Below are 22284 nucleotides of genomic sequence, written 5' to 3' on the forward strand. Positions count from 1 at the left end.
GGACACTGGGGGGGGGGGGGGGGGGGGATAAATCGAGTGCATCGTAGGGGTTTGATCGGAATAGGAGGGTTTTCATCATTAAATGTTATCGGCGATCCGTGCACATGTTATACTTGTACAGGGAGTATGAGGTGCGCTTTCGGAGATCCGTTTAGCTTGCCGCGATAACTTTTCTTTCCACAATAATTTCGATTCCTCATTTTAGATGCGTTTCAGCCGCCAGCAGTAGGGGCCGAAGTACAATGGTAAGTGGTGAGCAACATTCTTTCCACAGAACTAAAAGACGAACCAGGAACTCGAGAAGAGGGCTGGGTCTGCACAGCACTTATTGGAGAAAGCGCATTATGGCGGCAGCCCTAGTCTTATGAGACCAAATCCACAAAGCGTCTCCCAACCGAAGAAAAGACTCACCCATGGTACTCATGTCAAAGGTACGAGCTCCAGAGATGAAGATTTATGACTATACAGACATTGACTTTGACTATTGTTAGCTTTCTACCCTTTCCCCCGAACGTGGGGTCTTGCACTAATAACTTTAGCTATTCATAAGAGTTCTCTATATACATATATTGTCATTTACGTTTAATACGTTAAGTTAGGTTAGGTTTAGGGTGAAGTCGGGGTCGTCGTGAGCGGAGTGGAAGAATTTAAGAAAGTTGATAGCCGAAGAGCATCGTGGTAGCGAAGAGGTGTGAACGTTTGTCAGACGTTGGAGATGGAGTTGTAAAGGTTAAGGTTTTGTGCAGCGTATAAGGGTGGGTAGATTAAAGAGTAGAGAAGAGTAGAAGCGGCAAGTTAAAGTCTGGGCCGGTAGAGTTGAGATGGGGTTGTAGTATCTGAATCGCAATTTCTGTGATTTGGATGCGAAACGTCGTGTTTATTCTCGAGGATTGTTAGGGGTGGTGTTCAGGGTTTGAGCGTGGATTGGTGAGTCTGCGCGGGCGTTGCTGGCTCCGGCCGAGCCTGAGCGGAGTAGATTACAGCGGGTAAGCGGCCGAAACAGGAGCATGAAGTATGAGTTACTTATGAGCAGTTAGCGTTATACGTGGGGGCTTGAGCGTCGAAACAGCAACGACCCCCTCCCGCTCTTCTTGAGCATCGACCCATGCAGCCACAGCAACCTATACAGAAGCCTATACATAGCCGCAGTTAACTGGCAGTGATCGTTTTACCAGCGTCGATTACGATTTTTCATCATAGGGGACATAAGTTTTCCCAAATCCCATGAAGTTCGAGTTTCAGAAGCAAACTGGGGTTATTTTATATAGGCGATGTTTCTAGTTTGAGCCAAAGCCTTCTTGCGCGACGGGGGTGGACCCGCAGGTGGGAGGGAAAGTTTAAGCAGTGCTTTGGGGTCATTATTAGGCTAGTAAGTTCAGATCTCTCTTTGCGTACGTGTAGAAGTACAAACCAGTTTACTAAAAGGGAGCACTTAGGCAAGGAGGCTGGAACTGTGGGTTTACCTGAGATAGTGAGTACGAATGCCTGCCCTCTTACGGAGCGACTTACTGGGAGTCTAGCGTAACAGGCGAACATCTCGCCCTATGTTGGCGCTATAACATTACCTTGCTACTGAACTAGACATCACAATTTAGACCCAACACTCTTGAGATTCCTCTTGAATTGCCACTCCAACCGATCTCATTATCTCGCAACTGCTCCCTCACGATGGAGTCTAACTTTTACGAAGGGCTAGTAAGTGGCAAGAAATTGAGTTTCAATTCAAATGACTTCGTTCTTCTTTTAATCCTGGATTGACAGTTCCGAAGTGGTTTTTCCAGCCCTGAGAACTCCAAAGGCACACAAACTAACTCTTTTTAGGAAGGACGCTTTGCAATCAACCTTTCGTAAGTAAAGGGTTATGTAGAGGTGGAACCTTTTGAAAACAAAGTTCTTTTGTCCCTAAAGGTAGGTGAGTGTTAGGCCAGTAACTACTACACGGGAAGAATCTAAAACAATTAAGTATGGTGAGTACTGGTAGCCTTTTGCTATTCTGGATGTTACAGTTGTCATTAAACCTTACGACGGTACAGGTACGGAGGCTCATAGCGATTAGGCTCGCGGACGTAACCGGAACCGGTTCGGCCACAGCAATGACCTCCTCTGGTGTTCAACCGACTTGTAAGTACTCAGCTTTCAGGGGCGAGTAAGAAATGACCAAAGGTTAGACTCTAAGGTGGGTCGAGGTTAACGGGGGTTTTAGGACCACAGGGGAAGAGCTTGTTCATTACATTGTGGACCTCCATTTCCAAGGAACAAAGAAGCATTTTATCATTAGGCTTTTGGCTGTAGAATATTTTTCGCTTTTATTCTCATGGATTATATCAATATCATTTAATGATTTTATGATCTCATATCGTAAAAATTATATAATTATAAAATTATATTATGAAATATTATCATTTCTTGAATTATATCTTGTCTATTTAATTTTCACATTATTTTATTCTTATGTCTGAAAAATAGAATAATTTTAGAGCTCAAATTAAGAATATTAGGTCCCGTTCTCAGGTATAATTCAATAAATATGATTTCATAGGTCATACCAATTTATATTTCAAATTCTAATACGAATAAAATTATCAATTTATTCTTGATTCAAAATAAACAGGAAAAATTAAATAAATTACCCTCCTATTTTATCAATAAGTGGGATTTAAGCATTATAAAATAATGTAAAATGTATAGAAAATTTATGAAAATAAAATATAAAATATTTCTTGATAGATTTAATATAAATATTATTTTGTCTTTAACATAAGTGTCGAATATTTCTCTTTAATAAATATTCATATCATATGGGATTCTTTTATTTGAATACAATTTAATCCTTTGAAAAGAATAGAATTAACTAATAAATTAAATGTCCGATTATTAAAATGATATTAGTTCTCTCTCTAGATAAAAAAGAATCTTCATCCCGATAAAAAAATTAATTATTTAAGCTCAATACAATAATAATCTTTTAAATACTCCGCAAAGGATTATTATATGAATATCAATGCTTTTCATATATATCTTTCATTAATCCAAAAGAACATATGAAATATAAAAACCTCCAAAAAATATTTTTAATTGTCGTTTATTATCTCAATCATCTAATTATAATCATTATTTTATTTAATTTCTAATTATAAATATTTTGATATCAAATTTCAATAATAATCTATATTAATTTTAGAGTGATTTTTCTAGCTTTAGCTTTAATATTAAGAAATTTTTACTAATTGAAAAAAAATAATGTTTTTTTTTAGATGCATTATTATATCTTCTTAATTTCCGAAAATATTATATTTTTCAATCTTTTTATTTCTAATTAATTAGAAGTTCTTGATTTTTCTTTTTTTTTATTATATTCCTGTTCTAATGCTTAATATATTAATTTTGTAATGCATATATCCAAAATAAATAATCATAAAGCTGAAATTCTTAAGGTTACACATTTTGGTTGGCAGGGGCACACAGATTTTGTATCTATCCTGAGCTAAGCCCTGAGCCCTGATTCCTTAGCACACTAATAAGTTAGCTAGATTATGTTTACAGGATGATCTTCCGGCCCCCTCGCGAGGTTAGCTAATCTCCTTAATTTTGCAATCAGTCCGTAACACGCAGGCTCGAGGGAAATTGAGGCAGGGGACTCTGCCGACGCACACCTCTTCTTCCTCATAACCATGATGTTAGTTTGGCCAGATGGGAAGATATCCCGAAGAATAGGCTAAGTAGTGCTCAGCTCATGTTGCCACTCGGCAGAGACTGAACCAGGCCGCGTATGATGTTTCCCGCATAGATGGGGTCGTGAAAATGCTTATACCATAATCTCTCGGCATAATATGAGCGCGATAATCACTATTTGCGGGCGCTTGCGAGCGAGCACTATAAACTGTGGTTCAGTAAGTGTTAATTCAAGTATATGTTTAGACTGACCTTATATTCAAAGTCACCTAATTAAAAGGAGTTATCCCTGTATTCAAAAGGGTTTAGGGTACTTCAAGCTCAAAGTCTTTCGTTGACCCCTAATAAAATATTATCCGCTACAAAGATGCAAACTCGGTTTCGGAAGAACGCGCTGCCTCCCACCTGGGCCACCTCCCTTTCCAATTCTCCACGAAACCTCCAGTAATAATCTCGATTCCATTCAAGTCTAAGTAGAAACTGCATGCACATGCTTCATGTGTTGGCTCAAATGATTTTCCTCGTGAATCCGTTTCCTTCCGACCTGTGACACCAATGACTCTACACTCATGCTTACGGACGGGAGAATGCCCTCGCTGATGACGCCTCAGATCGCATTGTCGCTTGTATGAGCGGATACAACCGCTGATATTGTAATGGAAACGATGACTTGATCTGCTAGTGTTAAATCTGGGTTGTGAGAACTCTAATGAGAACTTACGGTGAGGTTGCTAGAGTAATAGAGCGTTGAGAGGGAGTGCTAGCCTCAGATTGAAAATGCTCCCGATCATTCACCGTTCTTTTACTCAAGTTAGTTTTACTGAGCAAAGAAATAAATTGGAGGGGCCCTACTGTAATGCTTCACCAAAGGTGGACTCTTGAGGTTCCGTGTTGTTTTGATTGAGAGAATCCTTCCTGCGAAATCGTTAGTTGAGAGCATTCATATTCTCCAATACAGTCTCTCACTTTGGAATCTTTGTTTCAGAAACAGGGATTTCCATCCACTCACATCCGGTCATTGATTGATGTGCCCTTTAGATTTTGTTAATTCATACCACTCATGGACATCAGACGATAGACCTACATGTCAAAGTAATTTGGAAGTGCTGCCATGTCCATCTCTCCGATATCGCTAAATCCGAGCGCCTCATTGCCTTGGCCAACGCCGTGTCGTTATGGAGGATACCATTGCTGAATTCCATGAGGTCGAAGTCCGCTCATTCTTTACTGGTTCCATCTGAGTTCCACCCAGCTCCATTGCCCCAATCTCTGGTGTCCTTTTCAACAAGTATTACACCTGGGAGGTAAGTTCCTTTTTCTTACTATATACTAATACTAGCCTGACATCTTTATAAAAAGCCGAAATAAGAGTACCTAATTATATTATAGTAAATTTACTAAATAGCTAGAGTAATAGCATTTTAATATATTATTATTTTAATATATATACTTATATATAAAGAACTTAATTATAGTAAATATAAATTAAAAGTTTAATAAAATAAATACAACTTTTTTATTTATTTAAAATCTCGAGTTTATATTCTTATAATAAATATATTAGTATTTATTACTAAAGTATCAGTATTTTAAATATAAGTTTAAGATTTATAGCTTTATTTTATATATTAAATAAAACTAAGTTCTTTATTTTCTTTTTATTATTTTAATTTAAAATATATTATAAATTCGTAATTATTTTATTTACTATTTTACATATCTTTTAAATACTTTTATTTTATATTTTATAAGAACTTATTCTAAATTATATTATATAATAAAACAGAAATTGTATTAAGCTTATAAAAGAAATTATTTTATAATATTATATATAAGAAAATAAACTTATTTAAATTAGTAAACTTTTCTTATCTTAATTATTATTTTAATTTACAGGCTATAATTTACTATAATAAGATTATTTTTCTTAGAATAGGCTATTTTTTTAATTAATAAATTCAGTTATTTTATTATTAGTAAAATTATAGGCTTTTTTTAATATATTATTTATTAGTTAGAAATATATATAAAAGTAATATAGGTTTTTCTTTAATACTTTATATTTTGAGTTTTTATTAAAATTAAAGCAAATAATATTATAATTAATATTAGTAATAAAATTAAATTAAAGATTAATATTTATAAAATTATATTTAAAGTTATTATTAGATATTAATTAAAATCTCCTAAAAATCGAAATCGAAATTATAATTCTTTAAAAATATTAACTTTTTTTTATTTACAAAAAAATCTAGTAAATATATAAAGAATTAATAGGCTTTTATAATATAAAATTAGAAAATAAAGATTAATTAATTTCTAAGAACTAAAAAGAAAAAAGAAATAATATAAGCAAATTACGAATTATATAATTAAAAATTTATTATATATTTTATCTTATATATATTTCGACTTTAAATTCATGTGTTTCTATATTTAATTTATTATTTAAATACTAGTAAATACTTTATTTTATATTATATAATTATATAAATTGTATTTAAAATACTAGTAAATAATTTAACTATTACTAAATATATTTAAAATATAAAGAAATACTTTTTAATATTAAATTATATTCGAAATATAAAGAAAGTCTTTTTCTTTCTTTATTATATTATATAAATTATATTTAAAGTATTTTTTAAAGCATTTACTAAAAGTACTCGAAATTATATAAAATATTTATATTAATACCTTTATTATTATAATTATAATATAAGTATTACTAGTTTTAAAGAAAGTTTAAAAGTCAAAAAATTAGAAAAAGAAATTATAAATTGAAAATATAAAATTAAAATATATATTAAAGCTTTTATAAATATTATAGTAATTATGGAAATTATAGTAATTATAGTAATTATAGTAATTATAGTAATTATAGTAATTATAGTAATTATAGTAATTATAGTAATTATAGTAACTTATAGTAATTATAGTAATTATAGTAATTATAGTAAATTATAGTAATTATAGTAATTATAGTAATTATAGTAATTTTAGTAATTATAGTAATTATAGTAATTATAGTAATTATAGTAATTATAGTAATTATAGTAATTATAGAAATTATAGAAATTATAGAAATTATTAGATTCGGAACTAAATAAGAAAAAAAGTATAGAAGTATTAAAACTATTAAAATTATATATAAAAGAAAAAAGAATTAGAAATTATTGAAATTATTAGACTTAGAATTAAATGTAAAAAAAGTAAAAAAAGATTAAAAATTATTAAAATTATATAAAATTATATACTTATATTTAGTATATAGCTTTAGCTTTATATATTATATATATTGTTGTTTTTATTTACCTGAAATAAAGACTTATATAATAAAAGAAGCTAAAAGCAAAAATAAAGAAATCTTAATATTATATAGCTAATTAAATAGAAAATATATAATTAAACTCTTATTAAAATAGCTTTTTATAATAAATAAATAAGTTTTAAATATTAGAATTAGAGGAATCTTTATATTATATAAGTTTATTAATATATTAAAAATAAGAATAAGAAACTTATAAAATATCTAGCTTTATAAATAAAAGAGAAAAGTTAAAATTAATAGAAATAGCTATTATATAATTAGTAAAATTAATAGAAATTAATATAATTAGAACCAAATTATAAAGCTTAATAAAAGAGAATAAAGAAAAGAAAATTATAATATTCGTATAATTAGTTAAAATATAATATATTTAAAAGCAATTATAAAAATAATATAATTAAAGCCTAAACTATAATATTTAATAAGAAAGAATAAAGAAATAAAAAACAAAAAAATAATAATATTTATAAAATTAGCTAAAATATAATATATTTAAAAGTAATTATAAAAGAAGTAATAAAAGAAAGTTTTAAACTAAATAAGAGAAGTTATTATTATTATATATATAATATAATTATAAATTTATATTATAAAAAAATATATATTAGAATAAAGCTTTAAAATATATATATTTTTTTAGTTTACTAATATAATAAAATTATAAAACAAGTAATAATATATAAAGAATTAATAGGCTTTTATAATATGAAATTATAATTATAAGTAAGATATAAAATTAGAAAGTAAAAGTTAGTCGATTTTTAAGAACTAAGAATAAGAAAGGAATAATATAAGCAGATTATAGATTATATGGATATTTAAAGGTTATATAATAGAACCACGTAACTATGAGATAAAATACCTACTATAAAGTGAGTTAGTATAGCTATTTTAAGCTATAAATAGCCAGAACCTTATTATCTCGTTATATATATAATATTAGAAGTCTTATTAGAAGATAATTATTAAGAAATAATCTTGCGGAATAAGTTAAAGCAAGTAAAAGAATAATAGTTATTCTGGATTTGGCTAATCTTAATAAAAGAGGAAAGGTAATTAGATCTTAAGAAGTATATAGTAAAGAGAAATATTATTTAGAAAGGGCAAGGCGGCTGCTTTTAATATATTTTCGAGCCAGGAGGCATTTGTTTCGAGCAAATTAATATAACTATTTTCTGGATTTCCCTGAAATAGAATTATAGCTGTTTTAGCAGGTTAGAAGTAAAGTTTAGGCTTAGTAAGTTAAATCTGTACTTAGAGTAGCAAGTAATTAGATTAACTTAGGCAAGGGCTACTAAGTCTTAATTAAGGCAGGATCCCTTTCTTAAAACAGTAAGAAAAGGCTACTTAAAACGGCAGGGTTTCCGCTTATAGGCAAATACTATAGGCAAAATATAATTATAATATCTATAATAAAAAAAATACTAATTATTATAAAATCTTTTAGTTATTAAAAACTAGAATTTAAAAAATAATATATAACTAAAAGTTTATATAAATTATAAAGCAAGTAAATAATTACTAGGCTTATTAAATAAAGCTATTAGTAAAGTATTCTTTTATTATTATATATTAGTTAAAGAAAAATAATACTAAAGTATTTATAAAGCTTATAGAAATAATTATTATATAAAATAATTACTAAAACTACTAAATTTAATAAATCTTTATACTTGAATCTTATATTTAGCTATAAAAAGAATTCGTTTAAATTATATGCATATATTAAAGCATTTTGAAAAGATTACATTTGTGCTAGGTTGTCTTACTCCTCTGGTCTGACCTACATGTCTAGCCAGCCTCAACCACTCGTTAGAGCAAAAGAATGGGGTGTCAAAGGCTCACGACATTTGATATTCTCCCCATTAAATGATTGAATCTGTTTCTTGTTCCTTACAGCCTCACACCTCCATGCTTTGTACCAAAGAATGCCTCAATTCCTCTCACAACTCTATCCTGAATATCCTCTCCCATACCACGAAAAAGCGGCAAGCGTACAAGCCGTTCACTTTCCCTCGTCGTAAAGCGATCTTCTCCTTTAAATCTCCCAAACCGTTTCCCCGGCTCGCAGGCATGAAGGGCGCTGTAATGACACAAAATACTAATCCCACTGCCCTTCATATACCCCACAAATCTCCCGCATTCCTCCGCATCTTTTAGCCTCAAGTAGAAAATATGAGCATTATGCCTGCCCTCTCCTTCCACGCCCGGTAATACCAGCCATCCTTTCTCACCAAGACTTCGTAACAATACTTGATAACGACTCCATAGCCTCATTCTCTCCGTCACCATGCCCTCAGCACATTGTAGCTGACTCCAAAGATACGCCGCCTGAATCTCACTCATGCAGAAACTAGAACCAATACATTGCCACGTATACGCCTTCCTCCCACCCTTCAAAAACGCACTCCGATCCGTTCCCTTCTCCGCTACTAAATCCGCCTTATCTCTCAACGACACATCATTAATCAACACAGCCCCACCTTGACCCCCCGAAGTCACGTTCTTAGATTCGTGAAAACTGACACATCCAATATGACCAATACTCCCAAGCGCTCTGCCCTTGTACGTCGAAAGCAATGCTTGTGCTGCATCTTCCACAACCATTAGCTTGTGCTTTTTGGCGAGTGCCATGATCGAGTCCATTTCACATGCATTACCTGCATAATGAACTGGTACGATCGCTCGAGTCTTACTCGTGATGGCGGCTTCGATTTTGGTTTCATCGATATTCATGTTATCGGGTCTGATATCCACGAATACAATCGCCGCGCCGCGGAGGATGAAGGCGTTGGAGGTGGAAACGTAGGTGTAGCTTGGCATGATGACCTCGTCGCCGGGTTGGATGCCTAGGACTAGTGCTGCCATTTCGAGGGCGGTGGTTCCGGAAGCTGTTAGTGTTACGGGGCCACATTGGAGGGTTTCCTGGAGCCATTTCTCGCAGTTGCGAGAGAAGGTGCCGGCGCCGGAGAGACTTTCGTTCTGAATTGCTGTTCGTATGTTGGCCAGTTCGGTTCCGATGATGGGAGGGATGTTGAACGGTACGGCTTTGGACTGTTTTTCTGTTGTGGCAGCTCGGGTGCTCGCACCTTTCACTTCGGAGTCTTGAGTAGAGAGGAACCAGTCAATAGTCTTTTGAATGCCTTCCTCAAGACTGACAACTGGTGTCCAGTTTAACACCTCCTTAGCCAACGTGATGTCGGGTTGCCTTTGGACTGGATCATCAACCGGCATTGCAGAATACCTGATAGGATCATCAAGGACTCGAAATCTATTCTTCTTAACCAAATCCACCACAACATGTGCGAGGTGGTCGATCCGACAAAGAGAGTCATTTCCAATATTTATCGGTTGGCAATAATCACTAGCCATGAGTTTGGTAAGTCCAGAAATGCAATCCGTCACGTATTGAAAGCATCGAACTGCAGAACCATCACCCGTTATGTTGATAGGCTGGCACTTCATCGCGGCGGCAATGAAGTTAGATACCACGCGACCGTCTGAGGCTGGCATGCCAGGACCGTAGGCGTTGAATATCCGAGCAATACGAATGTCGATGTTGTGGCTCTGCTGGTACGCATAACACATTGCCTCAGCTACTCGTTTGCCTTCATCGTAGCAGGATCTTGGCCCGTATGGATTTACGTTGCCGAAGTAAGATTCGGGTTGTGGGCATATGAGAGGATTTCCGTAGACCTCTGAGTGGAGAAGGATTGATGTTAATAAATATATTTTGACATTTGAAATATAGCTGAATAGAAGAAAACCCAACATACCAGATGTGCTAGAGAACAACAATCGTGCGCTGCATCGCAATGCACATTTAAGCAAGTTTTCCGTGCCAACATAGCAGGTCCGCAGCGTCTTTATTGGGTCGCGCTGATAATGCTTTGGACTTGCTGGACATGCCAAGTGATAAATCTGATCAACATAAAGGTCGTTAAGAGGTTCTGCTATATCCTGTCTACTCAGTGATCAGCTTTTGCGGCATCCATAGAAAACGGATGTGAAAATCTCACCGAAGAACCGTGAGGTTCGGGGAGGCAATCAGGTGACTGATAGTGCCCTCCAGGCCATTGACGAACGCATCTAGAAGGACCACATTGTGTCCTTCTTTGAGGAGATGTTCAACGAGGTTAGACCCTAGGAACCCCGCTCCCTGTTTTAATTTGATTAGTGTCTCCCAACTGGATTCTTATGTTGAATACATACACCAGCTACTAGTATTTTCATGTTTTGGGTTCGAATTTTGAGAACTCCGGCTCTCTTTGAAATTTGATGAGATGAAATTATTGATTCAATAATTGGAAAATAATCTCTAAAGAATGGTTTCAACATACGAGGGATGTGTCGCGTGCTCACTTCCATGGGGCGAAGAGACTTTGACGTTGTGTAAGGCTGGGGGGCGCCCTGCCTGCTGCTCGCTTCAAAATTCATTCCCGTGGTGCAGGTACCCATGCGAGAATTATGTCAAACACCCTTGTCTGCTGAATCCTTTCGGCTTCTCGGGTATTCTTTGCATAGAACTACCCCTTGCGAAATTTTCCCGAAGAGAACTCACGGAAAGTTAGTCTGAACGCACGCTGGATCCTTAGGGATTCAGTAACCTGGGTCGAAAGCCGTGCTGCTGACACGGATTCAAGGTGGGAGTTAACTCCTACACTGGGTTACTCCAGGGGACTGAGCGTATCATTTAGCGCTTACAGGGGCTTCACCGACTAATGAGCGAATTTGGACGTTGCACTATGCATCCACCGCCAAAAAATTGTCCCATCTTGCTGCAGTTCATGTGAAAATTCATGATTTTTGACCTTTGAGAAATGCCGAAAGTGTAATTATTCGCATATTAATTTAACTAATTTTGATACCAATTTTAATAATATTGTGGTATTATTAGTAGCCTAATATGCCCTCTTATTACCTTTCTTGCCTTTATTTATTTCTCTTAGAAAAATAGTATTATTCTTGATTTTACTAGAATATCTTTTAATACTCTTCTAAGAAATTAGCTCAAATATTAGTTTATAAAGGAAAAGAAAAGAGGAAAAGAGCTAGTTATACTTAATATTATTATAAAGGAATTAAGAGCATTTAAATATCACAAAATAATAACTAATTTTTCAAGAGTAATAAAAGAAGTTATTAATACTAATAAATTAAATATATTTCGAGAGTACTTTTAAAGAAGTAAAAAAAGAAAAAAAGTTAATTTTATAAAAGTAAATAATTGGCCTAATTATTTAAAGACTAATTTCTTTATTTTATCTTTATTAATACCTTTATTAATCTACTAATTTGAATTTTTAATAATAATTAAAACTTCTTTAATAATAATAATAATAATAATAATAATAATAATAATAATAATAATAATAATAATAATAATAATAATAATAATAATAATAATAATAATAATAATAATAATAATAATAATAATAATAATAATAATAATAATAATAATAATAATAATAATAATAATAATAATAATAATAATAATAATAATAATAATAATAATAAACCGAATTATATTTTCTAAAATATTCGAGCTTTTTAAATAATACATAATTACTTTACTAATTTAAAGAAATATATTATATAATAAGAATTCTAGCCTTTATTATATAATTCAATAAAAGCTTTTAGTAAAGTATATAAATTTTCGAAAACTAGTAATAATTAATAAAAAATTAAAATACTTAAATAGCTTTTTAAGTTTATTAATACATATATTAAAAAATATTTGAATTAAATTATTTAATACTTAAAAAAGTATATTTTTATTAAATATAAAATAATAAATTATATAAATAAAAGTATAACTTTAATTCATTTATTTAATAATATATATATATATCTTTTAGAAAACTATAATATTATTCTTATAAATTTATTTACTATACAAATTAATATTTTTATATTAGAAAAACTTGAAATAAAAGTCTTTTATAAGTTTTATTAATATAAAAAGAAATAAAAAAAAACTTTTATTTCTTAAATTTTTATTAGATTTTTTTTTAATTAATTTATATTTTTTTTAAAAAATCGTAATATATTTTTAATATTCTTATTATTTATATATTAATTATAATAAGTAATTAAGTCTTTAAATCAATTAAAACTAGTTTTTAATCTTTTATATATAATTACTAATTTAATTACTTTTAAATAAGCCTCTTTTATTATAAACTTTCTATAATCGAAAATACGAAATTAAATATTAATTAAAATTATAAATAAGTTCTATTTTATATATATTAATTATAAATTAATACATATAATAATAAAGAAAATAAATAAAGAAGCAAAGCTTTTAAAGAAATTAATAGCAGATTTATTACTAAATTAAAAGAATAATTTAGGCAAAATTAAGGCTATTAAGTATAATAAAAATAAGAATAATTAGAAAAATATTAGTACTTTTATTAATATAAATAAAATAAATAAATGAAAGTATAATTTTAGTATTGTAATTATATTATATAACTAATTATATATATAATAATAGAAGCCTATTAAATATAATTTAATTATATAAAAAAATTCCAACCCTAGTATGCAGAAGCACTTTTCTTACCTGGTACTACTACGGTGACCCGAGATCAATTAGCGGAAGATATATGTAATATATATCCAATCTACTGAGGCAAACAGTTTTGGATGCTAGTATAGTGAACTCGGGAGCGGAGGTGAGTGCGGGAATTGGCACGGACTCACCGCTAAGTATGTGGGCAATACGGCCGCACAAGCCACAAACCCACTGGGCAGATTAAATGCAGGCTCTCCCTAGTATCTATAATTAATCTTCCAGGGCGCGGCTGCACAAGCCACAAACCTACTAGGCAGATTAATGCAGGCTCTCCCTAGTATCTATAATTAATCTTCCAGGGTATGGCTGCATAAGCCACAAACTCACTGGGCCTCTAACCCCTATATTACCAAAACCCCGATTTTTCATAACATTACGCATTTGCATATTATACTTGGCTTTCGAGATTTTTAAATAAAGTAATTCTGTAATTCTTTATTTAATTATTAAGGCTATTTTTAAAAAATTCTTTATATAAGTAATTAAATTTAATATTTTCTTAAATAAGGCAAAGAAAAGTCAAGGATATATAAGCTATTTAGGATATATAAGCCTTTAAAGTATATAAACCTTTAAAGTATATATGTCTTTAAAATATATAAGCTTTTGAAATATATAAGTCTTTATAATTACTTTATAATTATTAATATAACTATAGCTATAATTATAGCTCGTATCTCGAGAGTTATATAACCTTATAATATATAGATAACTTAATTAGTAAACTAGTTCCAATTAAGCTTAATAGATTTAAGAGAAGTATATTAATATTATAATATTATATTTCTTACTTTTAAATAATAAATTATTTTATTAAATAAATATTATATAATACTAGTAAACTAATAATAACTATTTTATTTAAATTTTATTAGTCTTTCCAGAAATTATTCTTTATATATTAAGCTTATTAAAGCTTTTATTATTCTTATAATTATATGAATTATAATTAATATATCTATATATATATATATATAAGAATTTAAATAACTATAAAAAGTTAAAAATTAAAAAAGTTATATTTAAAGATCTTAAGAATTTAGGAAATAACTTCAAATTTTTAAGTAAGAAAGTAATATTAAAAAAGAACTTCAAAAATTTACAAATATAAAAATATCTTATTAGAAGAATTCTAAGAAATCTAAATTAAAGAAAATAATTAGAAAAATATATAGGCTATTTACAAGTTTGTATATATCTTATATTATAAGTAATTTATTATATAAGAAGTAAAAAGTAGCAAAAAAAATCAAGTGCAATGTGCGCAATGTCATATGCAATGTTTTTTTTCGGGGTTTTGGCAGGAGGATTGCTATCAGCCTCGGTACAATCAGCGCGTCGTGGTCAAAGCAAGTCATCCAATATCTCGGTTATATAGCGGGCAAGCGTTCCTAATCGGGACAAAACACTTTGAGCCTCCCAACGCGATTGGGCAGCTCGCTGGCCCCATAGTACGGACGTCCTGTGATTAATCTTCAAACTCTGAGATTGTTACCTGGAGTATTGATATGCAGCACCCCCTCCCCCTCCCCCCATTGTTGAGGTTTGGGGTACCCTCCCTTTCCTTCGAAATGGCCAAGAACGAGGAGGAAGCAATTACAAAAATCTGCTGCATTGGAGCGGGTTATGGTATGTCTCTCCAAGTTCGAAAGGTTGCCCAAGTAAGCCACATGAAAAATACTGACATCTTATAGTGGGTGCAACAACGAGTGCCGTTATTGCATATAAAAACCCCTCCGTGGACGTCGTCGTGGTCGACTCATGCGAAGCTCAAATCCATGCTTGGAACTCCGGAAACTTTCCAATCTATGAACCTGGGTTGAAAGACATTCTCTCAGTTGTGGCTCGCTCTGGAAGCAGTGGTGGTGATGTTCGAGGAGAAAAGAAAGCACGAAAAGCTTCCACCTCGAGTATTGGAAATCTTGTATTCTCATCCAACATCGAGCACGCGGTCCAGAATGCACAGTTGATCTTTGTCTGTGTCGATACGCCCACCAAAACAAGGGGCACTGGATCGGGGTTTGCAACTGATCTGCGGTCTGTGGAGGCCTCAGTTAACCGAATCATGGATTTGTCGACAACAAGTAAAATTATTGTTGAAAAAAGCACAGTAACCCTCCTATAAGTTTTCCCTAGTTGCGCAGCTGCTGATTTAGTGCCCAGGTGCCATGTGGAACTGCAGCTGGGCTACGAGAACTCTTGGCTAGGAGTAATGGCAAAGGGGTGAAGCATGAAATTTTGTCCAACCCGGAGTTCCTTGCTGAGGGGAGTGCCATTCGTGACCTCCTTCACCCAGATCGAGTCATTATTGGCTGTGAAGATACAATAGCTGGAAAACAGGCCACAGCGAGACTTGCTTCCTTGTATAAAGCCTGGGTTCCAGAAAACTGCATAATTTCCCTGAATCTCTGGTCGTCAGAGCTTGCAAAACTCGCAGCTAATGCTCTACTTGCACAACGAATCAGCAGTATCAACTCATTGAGTGCCATTTGTGAAGCTGTTGGTGCTGATATTCATGAGGTCGGGCGAGTGTGTGGCCTAGATCGACGCATTGGGCCAGAAATGCTCCGACCATCGATTGGATTTGGCGGGAGTTGTTTTGAGAAAGACATTCGGAGCCTAGTTTACCTCGCCGAGGGTCTTGGACTCAGAAGTGTTGCAGCTTATTGGATGTCCGTGCTAGATTTGAATGAGTACCAGAAACATCGTCAAACCAGTCGCATCGTGGATTTTCTACATCCTGCTGCTTGTGATCGAGTCGCTATTCTCGGCTTCTCCTTCAAGAAAGATACAGGGGATATTCGAGGAACGCCTGCGTTGGCTCTTGTGAGGGACTTTGCTGATAGAGGCTTCCAAATAAACATATACGATCCTCGAGCAAAGATTGGAAGCATCCAGGAGATGCTTGATCGCGAGCTGCCACTCTCATCGCGACACAAGCCAACTGCCATATTTTCGTCCGCTTCAGAAGCGTGCGACCAAGTTCATGCAATAGTCATTGCAACTGCATGGGACCAATTTCGGACAAATTCGAAGGAAACGACGTTAGACTGGACGTCCATAGCATGCCATATGCAAGAACCAAAAGTCTTGTTCGACTGCTGCAACGTAGTCAAAGCTGGATATCTTGAGGGCTTAGGAATGAAAGTGGTAGAATTAGGCAGGAGACGAGCGTTACTTTAGACATAAGAATAGAATAGAAAGAAAAGGCGCGTTACAAATTGATGAGTTGAACATCCGCCAGATACCTATTCCAATTCTATAACAAAGCAACAATTTGATATGTGAAGTGACTTCCTCATAGCTGTTAAACTAGACAGAGCGCTAGTTCTGGGAGTTCTAAAGCTTATTTCTCTACTAATATTAGGACCTTAATAGGCTAGGGGCACCCCGTTCGGCGCCTTCGGCGCCTCACGGCGTATGGGGCATAACTGCATACGGGACGCATCTATATACAAAGCATATTTATATTTAAAGTATATTCTCTACTAATACTAGGAGCTTAGGAGGCCAGGGGCACGGTGTTTGGCGCCTTTGGCGCCTTATAGGAGCGTATATATACGTATACCTTAAGTATAGGAAGTATATATATATTCTTGAGGATATACTTCCTAAGCAATTATAAGTAAGGAACAGAGGGACGTATATCTTGCCTACCTTTTATATATATACCGGGGGCTAAAAAATAGCCGAAAAAGAAAGCCTTACTTTATAATAAAATTATAAAAATTAGCTTGCAAAGTACGGAGGAAGGGGTTTAGAAAGGAATCCAATTCTTAATTATATAAGTACCCGTTCTAGGGTTTATCCAGAGAGGATACTTATGTATTCTAATCAGAGTTGGCCTCCTGTCATTTCCCCTTTGGGCGTATACCCATGTTTTAGGAATGCTACGCGAGCAAAACAGGGATGTTGCAGGGATTGGCAGGGGCACACTGTTTTTGTATCTATAGTACCACGCTCAAAACATTACATAAGCCGGCATCCTAGAGGTTCTGCACCAACATCGCCTTCCCCGAATATTTCTTCATTGTACACTCAAACGCTGATAAATAAATAAGCACCACAACACTTCACCTGTGAGCAAAAAACAAAATCGCTACATCCCCACCGCGCCTGGTCAAAACCCTAAAAGATGTCAGCTGTCGTCTTCGCATACCATAACGTTGGCGTACGTTGCCTCTCAGTTCTCCTGGCACATGGCATCAACATCAAATTGGTCGTCACCCATTCCGACGCCTCAAACGAGAATATCTGGTTCAACAGCGTCGCCGACCTCGCAGCCCAACATGACATCCCCGTTGTCGCGCCAGAAAATCCTCACGATGGGAAGACTATGAAGCTCCTGCATGACGTCGCGCCCGATTTTCTATTTTCATTTTACTATCGCCTCCTACTCAAATCATCCATCCTCAAAATTCCTAAAAAAGGGTGCTACAATATGCACGGCTCGCTCCTACCTCTTTACCGTGGTCGGGTACCCGTAAATTGGGCTGTGCTACATGGGGAGACGCAGACTGGAGCAACCCTCCATGCCATGGTACCGAAGGCAGATGCAGGTGCTATCGTGGATCAGATGGCTGTTCCCATTCTACAAAACGACACCTCCAAAGATGTTTTTGACAAGGTCCTGGTAGCATCAGAACTGGTTCTGCACCGTAGCGTCCCTTTATTACTTGCAGGAACTGCTAAACATACGGCCATGGATCTTAGTCAAGGATCTTACTTCAGTGGCCGCAGTGCTGAGGATGGTCGTATAAATTGGGGGCAATCAGCACTACAAATCCACAATCTCGTCCGCGCAGTGACGCACCCTTACCCAGGAGCTTTTGCAGAAACGGTGAAAGGCCGATTGGTATTATGGCGCACGATGATTTGTGATGAACTGAAGGAGATGCCGGAAGGACCTGCTTTATTTATGAGTAACAGAAAGATGTACTTGAGGGCTGGAGATGGAGGCGTTCTAAGGGTTTTGGAAGTTGAAGTTGATGGAGAGACAGTCACGGCAATTGAGGATACCATACCTCTCTAATACGATCTGATCATGACTCAAGGTATAGTTCATTTTATAACTAAGAAACCCTGGTTTTTCGAAACGAAAGACCAATTGCTTTCCGCTTCAAACAAGGAAAATACAGAAAATTAGCTCAGAATAGAAACTAAGAATACTCAGAGACCGCCACAGCTGCGGCGACACTGCTGATTGTAGTCACGCTTTCCTCCATAGAAGTCTGTATAGCCTTCAAGCAGCCCTGAAACTTCCCTGACCCGGTCAAACACACAATAACCTTGTCCGCATGCCCAAGATACACGAGAGCAATCTGATCCAATTGAAATACAAAAGCCTCGCTAGCACGAATCGACTCTCCATGACCCGAGCCCGTGAAATATGCCGGCTTCTTCATCAGCGCTGAAAGCATTTTCAACGCAGCAGACTTTTGCTCAGACTGCGGCAAAGCTCGAACACTGTTCGCAAGAAAGATCAGACCGAAAGTGAATGCTGCACCCTCCCTGGTCCACTTCTGAAGTTCTTTGTATTTCTTGAGAGCCAGGATGAACGATTGATGAAGATTCTTGCTCGGTGTACAGCTGCGCAGATTCTGGCAGAATTCGAGGGACTCCTTCGTCATGACGTAGTTTGCATTACATCTCCCGTCCGCGAAAGTGCGAACAGATGTTGGTTCAACGATACAAATCCCCGAGCTATCTTCCAAGCTTAGAAGTGCGTTCTGATAAGCTATCTGGAGTACGAAATTTAGAAGCCGTGATGAGCGAAGCAGATCAAGAGTATCGGCGTTCTGAAATACTGTGAAATGGCGTGATTTTGTTGCTGAGTACAGGGGAGGCGGTTGGTAAATTGTCATGGAATCTTCTTCGGAAGTGCCAAATTCGAGCTCCTCGAGCTTGACAGGCTTTGCGATCGTTCGCATCGTCTCCGGGGTCCCCTTCAAGCTTTGGTCCAACATTATCATCAATTGTCCAAAGGGACCACCATCTGCTGCCGCGTGTTCACCTCGGACAGCGATGGCGCCGCCTGAAAACACTGAGAAGCCTAGGGTTTTGTCGGCATAAACGTTGTACGGATCTGTCTTAGCAGATTTCAGCTGTGCTCTGTCACTATATGGCTGAAAAGAGTGAAGGGCCACCGAAGTGATTGCCGATTCGAGGTCATTCAGTGCAATGGCATGGGTAGAAACGATCTTCTTCCTTCTTACTGCCCACTCAGCTCTGGTACGTAAAGTGGACCAGGTCGCAATCGTAGACTGTGTTGGCTTTTCCTGAGGAACACTGAGTATACTCTCGATGTGATTTGCCAGCACGGGTGGTGGTACGGGCCAGCCTCTAGAATCGACAATGTGGACCTTGTACGCTCGGCCTTGGGACCATACCACCGCATGCGTTGAGCTAGGATGTGTCCTGAGTTCATCGATCACCTCTCCAGGAATTCGCGAGGTAGCAAAGATTTCAACCAGCTGCTTCGTCTCAAATTTCTGATTGGCGCCATAAGCCTGCACAGTCTTTGGTGAGATGTACATGGCAGCTAAGGTGTAAAGAAGTCGTGCAGCGGCGTCTACCTGGTTGTCTGTCGGTGAATGAATAAGCCAAGCAAGTGTCCCCTCACACAAAGGCCCTCGTTGCATGAGTAGCCCATCTTTGAACGCATTCGTCGCCCACGCAGTTGATGTCCGGGTCGAATTCATATCTACAAACTTCTTGGCTGCTCGCAGGTAGTTTACCTCGGTTTCTCCGTCTAAACAGTCAAGAGAGGAGACAAAGCTTCCTGGAACCTTTTCTCCATGATTGATTAGATTGGCGTGCTGCTCATTGCCGAAGTTTTCAAGAAGATCTAGAACCACTGCGTTTTCTTTGGTCGCTTTCACGATATCGCGATAGGCGGGGACGGGGTATTGAAGCAGGAACTTGTCATGCTCTGCAGACCTCTGCGACAAAGTGGCTATCACACCTGGCCGTCTCAAGTCGTCGTGTATGATTGGAGGAGGAATTTTCTTGTCTTGGGACAGCTCGAGGTTCTCCAAACGTGAAATGAGCGGGATAGACATAATGATCACGCTAGTTGCTGTGAGTCGTTGAACGGTCCGGGTGTTGAGAGATAAATTATCGTTGGAATAGATTTGCAGTGAAGAGACGGTTCCGCACGGATGTTTAAATAGACGGGTCACCAAAAAACATATCGTGAAATGTGAATTAAGTGGAGCTTTTGGAATATATAAGAAGTTATTTGAGGAAGATGGCACATTTCAGTCTACTCAACTAGGGCGTGTATCTCAAAATCCTACTTCGATACACTCCAACCTGACGCCCCGTACCTCGTGAAATCCCGTCAATCGAGCGCACGTGCAAAATAAACTTTAATGAGTTGGCCATTGTATTTCATGCCCTGGCCCATCCTCTGTGCGCCTTACAGGATCCTGAATTGTCGTATTAAAGGTTGGGGCCAAGAGTAACGAGGCATCGGATTCGCATCCTAAACTTCGTATCCTAACCAGTAACATGTGACCTCCTAATTTTGTTCTTTCGTGGCTTGCTTAGATCCGTCGACGCCGCAGTCGATGTCACCTCAGCCGGCCAGTCGGCTTAGAGTTTTTTTTATATTTTTTTTTAAAAAAAAACACTTCAATTTAGCCATAACCGAGATCCAGGGTCAATGCACACCCCAAGCGAATGCACACCCTTTCCCACCAAAACTACCCATTTTTAGACCTTAATAATTAAATAACTAATAAGTATATTATCTTTAAAATTTCCGTATTACTAGTTTTATATATATTAAATAAGATCATAATATAAAATTTATGTAATATCATATATTACACAGTTAATATTAAGCGTAAAGTTTATAAATTACTAGGATTTTATATTATATAAATAATTTCGCAAATACGATTAATAAATAAGAACTACTTAACTTTATATTAATAATACGGCTTAGAGAAGACCTTTATTAGTGAATTTTATTTAAAATCTTAATATTTTTCAAATTTTAATTAATACTTAAATTATAATAATTACTTTTTTAATAAAAACTATTATTCTTTATATATTAAAAAAGATTTAAAAAAAGTACTTAGTTTTATAAGAGTTCAAAGTTTAAAGCCTTGGTTTTTATTTAAATAACTATATTATAATAAATACAAATATAAAATTCAGTATTTAATATTTTTAAATTTTAAATAGAAGCCAAATTTAAATAATCTTAAAATATCTATATTTAAAATACAAATAAATACTCTATCCTCTTCCCTTGCTCAATATAAAAAAATTATATTATTTTCTTTAATAGTTATTTAGTAAATAATTATTTAATATTATGTATTCGGCTAAAATTGGGGTGTGCATTGACTAGGGATCCGTCGGAGCAACCTCCCTGTCTCCCCAAACAAAATTTGAGTCCGTGCCGTAAGGAGTGCCGCCAAAGTAAGAAGGTGTGGTAGGGAGCCCTGGCAAGAAGGCTCTGTGAAGCTGTCTTCCTGCGAGGAAGCGGCGGAGTTAATCTCAGGATGCGGCGCAGTCCATATTGTTCAACCCGCTTTGTCTCTGCAAAGTTCCTTTGCAACCCGATGGTAAAGGGGGCGGACGCATCGGATTGAACTCCTGTAGGACGATCATGTGTCGCTGTGCTGTTGCCATAGAGGCTTTTACACCTAAAAGTTTAGTAGACAGGGTGTGCACGTGC

The 22284-nt window shown here is 35.3% G+C and overlaps 5 protein-coding genes across 5 annotated transcripts; 2 read left to right on the top strand and 3 right to left on the bottom strand.

The window, feature by feature from the left end:
• Positions 1 to 3846: 3846 nt before the first annotated feature.
• Positions 3847 to 4791, bottom strand: K444DRAFT_629383 (uncharacterized protein; the record flags this gene model as incomplete). Its single annotated transcript, XM_024883047.1, has 6 exons — positions 3847 to 3873; positions 3925 to 3941; positions 4250 to 4347; positions 4394 to 4471; positions 4525 to 4587; positions 4757 to 4791. The coding sequence occupies 6 exons, from the start codon at positions 4789 to 4791 to the stop codon at positions 3847 to 3849; spliced, it is 318 nt and encodes a 105-aa protein (XP_024737337.1).
• A 4012-nt stretch (positions 4792 to 8803) lies between these two features.
• Positions 8804 to 11337, bottom strand: K444DRAFT_588997 (TDP-4-keto-6-deoxy-D-glucose transaminase). Its single transcript, XM_024878085.1, has 4 exons — positions 11216 to 11337; positions 11023 to 11162; positions 10780 to 10967; positions 8804 to 10701 (listed from the first exon to the last, which is right to left on the bottom strand). Exons 1-4 carry the CDS (start codon positions 11234 to 11236, stop codon positions 8897 to 8899), a joined length of 2154 nt encoding a protein of 717 aa, XP_024737338.1. The 5' UTR covers positions 11237 to 11337; the 3' UTR covers positions 8804 to 8896.
• Positions 11338 to 15132: 3795 nt separating this feature from the next.
• K444DRAFT_652642 (UDP-glucose 6-dehydrogenase) lies at positions 15133 to 16824 on the top strand. Its single transcript, XM_024885816.1, has 3 exons — positions 15133 to 15218; positions 15284 to 15699; positions 15753 to 16824. The coding sequence occupies exons 1-3, from the start codon at positions 15161 to 15163 to the stop codon at positions 16770 to 16772; spliced, it is 1494 nt and encodes a 497-aa protein (XP_024737339.1). The 5' UTR covers positions 15133 to 15160; the 3' UTR covers positions 16773 to 16824.
• An 802-nt stretch (positions 16825 to 17626) lies between these two features.
• Positions 17627 to 18684, top strand: K444DRAFT_392754 (putative methionyl-tRNA formyltransferase). Its single transcript, XM_024872457.1, has one exon. It carries the CDS (start codon positions 17725 to 17727, stop codon positions 18619 to 18621), a length of 897 nt encoding a protein of 298 aa, XP_024737340.1. The 5' UTR covers positions 17627 to 17724; the 3' UTR covers positions 18622 to 18684.
• A 64-nt stretch (positions 18685 to 18748) lies between these two features.
• On the bottom strand, positions 18749 to 20650 carry K444DRAFT_629387 (CoA-dependent acyltransferase; the record flags this gene model as incomplete). The annotated part of the gene is made up of 1 exon (XM_024883048.1): positions 18749 to 20650. One exon carries the CDS (start codon positions 20648 to 20650, stop codon positions 18749 to 18751), a length of 1902 nt encoding a protein of 633 aa, XP_024737341.1.
• Between the last annotated feature and the right edge of the window lie 1634 nt (positions 20651 to 22284).

The sequence above is a fragment of the Hyaloscypha bicolor genome, assembly GCF_002865645.1.
Source record: "Hyaloscypha bicolor E unplaced genomic scaffold K444scaffold_60, whole genome shotgun sequence".
Taxonomy (NCBI): Eukaryota; Fungi; Ascomycota; class Leotiomycetes; order Helotiales; family Hyaloscyphaceae; genus Hyaloscypha; species Hyaloscypha bicolor.

Excerpts from the sequence above, each read along its gene's own strand:
- K444DRAFT_588997 (XM_024878085.1), bottom strand. The coding sequence starts at position 11,236 with ATGAAAATACTAGTAGCTGGT. Across the intron at positions 11,163-11,215 it reads TGAAAATACTAGTAGCTGGT|GGAGCGGGGTTCCTAGGGTC; the intron begins GTATGTATTCAA and ends AAATTAAAACAG. Across the intron at positions 10,968-11,022 it reads CCGAACCTCACGGTTCTTCG|ACAGGATATAGCAGAACCTC; the intron begins GTGAGATTTTCA and ends ATCACTGAGTAG.
- K444DRAFT_652642 (XM_024885816.1), top strand. The coding sequence starts at position 15,161 with ATGGCCAAGAACGAGGAGGAAGCAATTACAAAAATCTGCTGCATTGGA. Across the intron at positions 15,219-15,283 it reads CTGCATTGGAGCGGGTTATG|TGGGTGCAACAACGAGTGCC; the intron begins GTATGTCTCTCC and ends GACATCTTATAG. Across the intron at positions 15,700-15,752 it reads TTATTGTTGAAAAAAGCACA|GTGCCATGTGGAACTGCAGC; the intron begins GTAACCCTCCTA and ends TTTAGTGCCCAG.
- K444DRAFT_392754 (XM_024872457.1), top strand. The coding sequence starts at position 17,725 with ATGTCAGCTGTCGTCTTCGCATACCATAACGTTGGCGTACGTTGCCTC.